Here is an 8,113-nt window from a genome sequence, read left to right on the forward strand (position 1 = left end):
TTCATTGAGAGTAATATGCCAAATTAAACGAGATTCTTCAAGTTTAGTGGAATGCCATATCCTTTCAAGTTGTCTCGACTTTTGCTTTATTTTGCGGGTTTCGGCATTATGCCATGGAGCTAATCTATGTTGTTTTATTTTCTTCTTTTTTTCTTTATTTACTGCTGGGTAGCTTGTGAATTTACTCCACGTGTAACTAAAGTCTTATTTGATCACATTTGTTATCATTAATCCATATCTGCAAAGTAACTAAAGGTACCATGTAAATGTAGTGGAGTAAAAGTACAATATTTAGAGTTGTAGTGGGATCGAAGTACAAAGTAGTACCTCAGAATTGTACAGTACTTGAGTAAATGTACTTGACACCTCTGCTGCTATACGTCTCCCCGAAACGCTGCAGATAATATTTGAGATTTGTTCTATACCGTCCTCCATACCGTCTCTACCGGTGGAGGTCATGTCCCACCTTTGGATTGGACGATCGGTTTGACGCGTTGTGCTGAGAGCCCCTCATATGGGGAGGCGGTCAGTGAGGACCCTTTGAGACCGAGACAGACACCGGACAGACCACCGGAGGACTCTGCAGACATGATGAAGACTTTGCTCTGGAGCCTGCTGTGCTGCGCCGCGCTGCTGCTGCCTGATGCCCGGGCCACACACCCTCTCAATGCCGGGGACCCGCGGCTGATCTCCGCACAGAGCTACGCACAAACACGACTCAATGGCCGACCCCCGATCAGGACCCTGAACCCAGAAAGTAAGTTCTGAACGTGTTGGTACTTTCTAAGTGTGAGGGAAAAAGTTTACAAAACTTAAGTAAAAAAAATATAGCAATATGAAAGCATTAGTAGTGGAAAGCACATTTATTATTTACTTTAATAAGAGTTTTGAGGTACTTTAATACTACACTACAGATTTAACTCCACTAGTTTATGTGACGTTGTGGTTACTGCTATTATTTTAAAAACACAAATACAATTTACTGCTATAAATGAACAATCGTTTTGGTTTCTGACCCCTTACAAAATTATGCATCTACTAAAGTGACATTTTCCTTCAAAAATTCTCTGCTGGTTTTATTTAAATAACTTTATAAGTCGAGGCATTGGTTTTTTTTTTTCCTCCAACATCTGAAGTTTGGTGGTATTAAAAGACACAATTACCTGTCTTTTACCCCCTTTAGTGTGTTTAATGAGGCAAATACTTTGAATTTTGTGTCAAGTTTGGTTTTTGCCCCAAAATACTTTGGCCAGAAGCAATACTGCTCTTAAAAAATATAAATATGTTTATTTGTTTTACTTTCAAAACTATGTAGTAGAAAGTACTGCATTTCTCGCTCATATGTAGATGTAACATAAACTGTATTTGTTCAATTAAAGTACCTTAAGACTGTACTTAAATATAGTAATTGTTCCTATATCCACGCCAGACTTTTTTAATCTCATGTCAGTATGAGTTAAAATAGAAATAACTTTAAAAACTGTTATGTATTTTTTGCATATTACATTAAACATGTGATGTTGACCTGGTCTAGTTAGGCTGAACATGTAATGTAACCAGTAGTGGATGATTGGACTTTACCCTTTTCTTAAACACAACGTGCATGAATTGTGAAATGTGTTTACTGGGTGTTTCACAAGCATTATTATACAGGATAATCCAAGCTTGTTAGAAAACAAACCCACGTGGCTGAACTTACACTCGTGCTTCAACTAATAATGTGTCTGTCTATTGTTGTCAAATGTCAACTTACACCACTCTCCTGTACTTTCCACCTACTAATGTTCTCTATCACTTTTCCTTTCTGGTGTGCCTGTAGGCCACAGAAGTGCTTACACGTATAGAGGAGGGTATCACTACCACTACCAGCCACCAAGGATCCCTCCACCGGTAGTGTATAGACCTTTTCCTATGTCTCCTCCACTGACCTACCACAGACCCTCACACCCCATGCCCCCATACCACCACAGATTCACCGGCCCAGTGGCTCCACATATGCATCACATATACAAAGGTCTATCTCCACCAGTAGTTCACCACCCTCATCACAGGCTCAAAGGCCAGTTCCCTCACACGTTGAAAGGTCCCTGCCTCATAAAGACAGACCCAACAGTGCCACCAGCGCCTGTGGTTCCCCTTCCTCCAACTCAACCTCCACCTCCACCAGAGCCGACAATACAGTCAACTCTGCCAGCAACGACAGTGACCACCATGCTGCCGGTGGTGGTGACCACTGTGCCGCCGGTGGAGACCCCCGCTCCTGTGACGCTACCGGTCAGTACCCAAAGCGGCTTCATCACCACCGTCAGTCCTGAGACAGGTAGAACATTACCAGTCAGGTTTGCTTTCCAACCCAAATCTTCAATGCTTTTACAGGTCAGATCTGTTTGATTTGAGACAGAATAGAAACACACACCATTTATAGATTCTTTGTGAGATATTTTCCTTCTTACTAGAGAAGATTCACATCACTTTCACATCTGTTTGATTCATATTAAGCATTTGATGTTTAAAATAAGACAAGAGCTAACACTGATGTCTTTTTTAAATAAAAGCGGTATTTTTTCTTTTGTAAAGCAAAGAGGATCTGACACTGAACTGCAGAAATGTAGTTTGGTATGTTTATGTTAACGGACAGGCAGGGCTTCTAACAATGTCTCCATCTTTAGGTGGGACGTCACTTTTTTTGTGTTGACATCAAGCATCCTTTTCATTCAGGAAAATGAGATAAAAGGATATGATGGACTGAAATATTGAAATGATGTCAGTATGTTTAATGGCATACTATATCATTTTTTTTTTTTACCACTACATGGATGCACAACAGTTTCCTTCTGTCTTCATGGCAACATGTGTTGTGTATCCCAAAGTGTCCTGTGTTTTGTTGTCACTGACAGTTTAACCAAAACACTTGAATGTTTATCTGAATAATGACTATGACCTAATCCTGCCATGCTTTGGTTGATCACCAGAGACAGACTCTCAGTGCATGAGCCGTCCCCTGGACCTGGTCTTTATCATTGACAGCTCTCGCAGCGTGCGTCCCGGTGAGTTTGAGAAGGTGAAGATTTTCCTGGCTGACATGGTCGACACCTTGGACGTTGGCGCAGAAGCCACCAGAGTGGCCGTGGTCAACTACGCCAGCACGGTCAAGATCGAGTTCGTCCTCAAAAACTACTTCAACAAACCCGACATGAAGAAAGCCATCACCCGCATCGAGCCCTTGGCGGCCGGCACCATGACAGGCCTCGCCATCAAGACCGCGATGAACGAAGCCTTCACCGAGGAGTCCGGAGCCAGACCTCGCTCCAGGAAAATCACAAAGGTGGCCATCATTGTGACAGACGGGAGGCCCCAGGACCAGGTGGAGGAGGTCTCGGCCGTAGCCAGGGCTTCAGGCATCGAGATCTACGCTGTCGGGGTGGACAGGGCCGACATGCGCTCCCTGCAGCAGATGGCCAGCATCCCCCTGGAGGACCACGTCTTCTATGTGGAGACATACGGCGTCATCGAGAAGCTCACCTCCAAGTTCAGAGAGACCCTGTGCGGTAGGACAAAGTGACCTGCAAGACCTTTACGCCACCATTAACCCCGGTTCTAGTTCCTCAGTAAAGGGCACCTACAGTCTACAGGGGGGTTGTTGCAGATAGAGGGTAATTTACTGTGTTATTGGTGAATTATAAACTCTGAAATCATGAGGATAAAGCCAGATGCCCTCAACCCCCACATGGACTGCAGATGTCGGCACTAGAACCTGCTTTTAGTCGAACAGTCTAACCAACGTAAAGTCTTGGGGCTGTGCGGCCCTAAACTTTCAGCAAAAATGTATATGGTAATTGTTAGTCGTGTTTACTGAAGCCCTGAAAGACAAGTGACACAACATTTTTAACAAGCAGTTAAAGACTGATCTAAATTGAGTCGTCTCCCGTGTTTATGACACAAAATCTAATTTATAGCCAAAAGAAGGACATGACAGCAATTGGTTCATGACTTGCTAACCCACAATAAGTGTATGTTGTGTTGAGAGTGTATGGAGAAATTGAAAAATTTGAAGAAACCATTTATGCTTTTAGTAGTAGCAGTGCACTTTAGCCTCTAGTGGCCACAATGAATATTACATTTATTTATTTATTTCCTCCATATGTAAACAAGTTACTCTCTGGGCTTCCGTAAAGTTGTTCAGAGCATCTGAATGGTGTATGCTTTGAATATCTAAATATGAAATGATTTATAGCCGAACCTCACTTTTTTAAACCAATCTCAAAAATAAGGCATTCAAACTAATACATGCAATATACCTTAATATGGACATGTGAACATATCATATTCGTTATATGATTTGGTAACAGTGATCAGAATAATTTATTAAAATCTCTCGATTTTGATTAATTTCTTTGGATAAATGAGGTTCTGCTGTAAACTTGTATGTACTGGTCCATATTTTACTGTCCTGTTGTTTGTCTTGTCCCCCTAGCACTTGTGAAGTAATGTATCCATGTAACTTATAATTACTGCTTTACTTCAGGGTTCTGTGATTTTACCTGTGTTGTCCAACACACAGTGAACCTAAGCAGTTTGCAAATGACCTTGGCTGAGATGTGGTGAAGGTCTATGAAGGAATCAAGTTACATTTGGTCGAGTACAAACGCAACGGAAAAGCTTGCAAATATAATATACACTTGTAAAAGCTAAATAGATGTCAGAAATTATATTAGAAACAGCTGTCGCAGTAAAAAAATTGTTTATATTACTCATTTTTTGTCGACATTAGAAAGAAACTGATAACTTTTACCTGAATTATTTGCAGCTATCTTACCAATCAGGATCTACTTATATTAAAGTGTATCCAGTATCCATCCCTTAACCCCGGCTTATTGCAGGTCTGGACCCCTGTTCCATTGGAAATGACTGCGAACACATATGTGTCAACAGCAATGCCTCGTATTACTGCCAGTGCCGGATCGGTTATATCTTGAATACGGACAAGAAAACATGTTCCATGAAACGTAAGAACATACTGTATGGATTCCTGCAGCAAACATGATGTGTTGCTTTGATATTAATTAATGCTACTTACAGTGCATTTGTGAATAATGTGTTTGGCTTCCAAGCAGGGCTTCACAACATCACAACCAACTGGTGCACAATTCTCTATAATTCACTGTTTGCTGTAGCAAATGTTGGACCATAACCGGGTAATTTTATAGAATTGATTGAATATTGATGTAGCAAATTGCAAATGCTAAATTAATATTGTAGAATATTTGGGAACATATTATTTTTTAAGCTTTCTTCAGAGGCCCAGTTGGAAAAGTAGAGTGTGTGTTATCGTATATGTTTTTTTCATTCTCTGAAAGATCTGTTACACTGATATGACATTTGCTTTCTCCTGGAGAAGAGGTGAGGGCGGTGGTGGTGGAGGATCCCTGCAAATGTGAAGCCCGACTGATGTTCGCCAAGCAGACCCAGGCCGCCCTGCAGCAGCTCACAGCCAAGCATATCCTTTCTGTTGTTTCAGATGGAAGAAGTTTTATTATAAACACTCTCAGCGACCCATTTCTCTGAGGCTGATACCTGCTAGCACTGTTATTGTAACAGCATTTAAAAGCGTGTCTTGTGTATGTTTCATCATTTAATTGTGCCTGTACTTGAGTTTCCTTGACTGATCTCACTGGCCGATGTGTCTGGGAGGATCGAGCGTCTGGAGAACATGGTGGGCCACATTTAAGAGCTGCGCACTGTGGTAGGTGGTGACTGCTTTGTTCTCTGGGGGGAGGATTTAAAAGAAAAGCCTCTCACCCACCACACAGTTTGACCTTTCGTTTATTTACTTTCTGCAGAAACAGCTCGCCGGTTTACTTCCTGGACACGGACATGAGCTTCCTGTCATCCAGCCTCCCATAACTACTGTACGGACGTCAGACACAGATGGAGTGAAGCTGTGATTCATAAACCAATACCCCTCAAGCTACTGACTATAGTGGACTGTTGAGCTAAAACATATGCAGTTTAATGAGCATTTAACTACAGTTATTATTCTATTTCCCATATATATATATATATATATATGTGAACATGTATAATTAGTATAAGTTATCCTGTACTGTATTATGTATGTGTCCTGTTTGTACAAAGTTGCATATTGTATATAGTAGTGTTTATATAATTGATTTATTGGATGAATTTAGTGACAGATTTCAATGGAAAAAATATGACATTTGACTACATTAGATATTTTTGCATATATTTGTTTGTTATAGGCTCTCTGTTACAGTTTAACTAAATCACTTGTCATGGATAACAATTGTTAGTAGTCTGTGAAAGATATGAAATGAAAAATAATGTTTGCTAATATTTATAAATGTAACCAGGCAGACCAATTGGATAATAAAAAAGCCACAAATGAGAAAGTTGTTGTACACTTTTGTCTTTTTGAGTTCTTAACCGTAGGGCAATACTGACAATATTATTAATATTGTTCTATAATACATATTATTCAGACATTTGAATATAACTGCCAAAACAGTAAAAACTACTTAATAAAAGGCTAATGGGAAAATACATTGAACAGCTTTTGCTTGAAAGATTTCTGACCATCAACTAAACATTTTTATTTATTTCTGTTTGAAAAAATGAAACCTTATTATCATGTTAAAAGGCTTATAAAACATTTCACTGATATCATTGCTTGGTAATAAGCAATAAAGGGTTTTATTTATTGTGAGGTAAATTAAAATCCTTATCATGATAAATCCCACAGTGTTTTTTTATAAAATATTGATCAGGATAAACTCTATATCCAATAAATGATATGGCAGAATAGACATATTGCTCTGAAATATATTTCTGCATAAACAAGAGAGACATTGTATCAGTTTATATAATATAACTGGACATTTGAATACCATGTATGTATTTCTGTGTCAATAGAAAAGGGTAAACACAATGGACGTTCTAACATTTTTGTTAACAATGTGTTAAAATGTACTCTGGTTTAACAAAAACGATCAAAGCGCTCAGATATTTGAGGTCAGTAAGAGATCACTTCCTAACCCTGAACTCTTTCTTACCCACAAACACACCTACAGTCACCAAACATACTAAATAAATGTCTAATAAACTCTACAGAGCTACACATCCTTCTAACCTAAGTGGATTTGGACGTGAATTATTTTTAACAGCGTTCATCTGTCATCTGTTTTTTAACCCTGTTATCACCATCATGTTTTTTTACACCTTCAGTGTTGCCAAAAAACAACAGAGAGAGGTCGTCGTGAAACCTCTGGAATGAGTTGGCTTATTTGCCTGAAACAGAGCGTCTGTGTCTGCTCTGTCTGTGAGAGGGAGAGAGTCAACACGCCAAAGTTTACCTGGAGTCTGGTTTGGATCCTCTCCCTCTTTCCTTTAACCGGACAGCTGTTTTATGTTTGTTCGCTATTCCAGTGTGCATGGTTTCCACACGGGCAGGCGGTCAGGGAGGTGAGCCCACCGGTGTGTCTGTGGAGGAAGATGAATGGGACTCACAGGCCTCTGAGAAGTGGAAAAGACACATAAAGGATGGTGCAAAGCGTTCCTGCTCAGGTTTTTACTTGAGGATACATTTGAATATTTCTTTAAAAAAGTTTAACAGTGTTACTTTTTCATTGATGAGTGTCTTTTAAGAGTCATTAAACCCCCCTAACCCCCCCCCCCAATATCCTATAATGAACAATATAACACTCACAAAGCTGCACTAATCTACACTAAGCTTATAAATGGACTGAAGTTAAAGAAGGTAATATACAAAATACGGGGAATAAACCTTTCACTGTATGTACTAGTTTGTTTGCAGTTGGCAAATCTGCAAATATATGCAAATATTTCAAGAGTCAAAATCATCCTTAAAATAATTCAAATATTCGGTTTCAAATACGTTTTTTGTTGTTGATTATGATGAGTTCATTCCGTACCTTGTGAATTTATTACTGCTATTACCAAATCCACTTACTGGTTAACGACTCTGTGGAACCAGATGTATTTTCGTAAACCTTATTTTGTGAACCTTCATCAACTTTTTTTTCTTTTTTTATATTCAATATCAAAATGTAGCAGCAATAACTTCCTTAAAAAAGTG

At 39.5% G+C, this 8,113-nt stretch overlaps 1 protein-coding gene across 5 annotated transcripts; it reads left to right on the forward strand.

The window, feature by feature from the left end:
• Nucleotides 1-556: 556 nt before the first annotated feature.
• matn3a (matrilin 3a) lies at nucleotides 557-6,410 on the forward strand. Of its 5 annotated transcripts, XM_034232222.1 has the most exons (7): nucleotides 557-757; nucleotides 1,820-2,320; nucleotides 2,973-3,548; nucleotides 4,881-5,006; nucleotides 5,399-5,497; nucleotides 5,673-5,743; nucleotides 5,841-6,410. In XM_034232222.1, the coding sequence occupies exons 1-6, from the start codon at nucleotides 589-591 to the stop codon at nucleotides 5,726-5,728; spliced, it is 1,527 nt and encodes a 508-aa protein (XP_034088113.1). In that variant the 5' UTR covers nucleotides 557-588; the 3' UTR covers nucleotides 5,729-5,743; nucleotides 5,841-6,410. The 5 variants fall into 5 exon arrangements, with proteins under 5 accessions (XP_034088113.1, XP_034088120.1, XP_034088135.1 ...); XM_034232229.1 differs by lacking the exon at nucleotides 4,881-5,006; XM_034232244.1 differs by lacking the exon at nucleotides 2,973-3,548.
• The last annotated feature ends 1,703 nt before the right edge of the window (nucleotides 6,411-8,113 follow it).

Source organism: Gymnodraco acuticeps, unplaced genomic scaffold (genome assembly GCF_902827175.1).
Source record: "Gymnodraco acuticeps unplaced genomic scaffold, fGymAcu1.1, whole genome shotgun sequence".
Taxonomy (NCBI): domain Eukaryota; kingdom Metazoa; phylum Chordata; class Actinopteri; order Perciformes; family Bathydraconidae; genus Gymnodraco; species Gymnodraco acuticeps.

What these genes read in the sequence shown, in the direction of transcription:
- matn3a (XM_034232222.1), top strand. Translation starts at nt 589, where the DNA reads ATGATGAAGACTTTGCTCTGGAGCCTGCTGTGCTGCGCCGCGCTGCTG. An exon ending in CAGGACCCTGAACCCAGAAA is followed by an intron (nt 758 to 1,819) that starts GTAAGTTCTGAA and finishes GTGTGCCTGTAG; the next exon opens with GCCACAGAAGTGCTTACACG. An exon ending in GTTCAGAGAGACCCTGTGCG is followed by an intron (nt 3,549 to 4,880) that starts GTAGGACAAAGT and finishes GGCTTATTGCAG; the next exon opens with GTCTGGACCCCTGTTCCATT.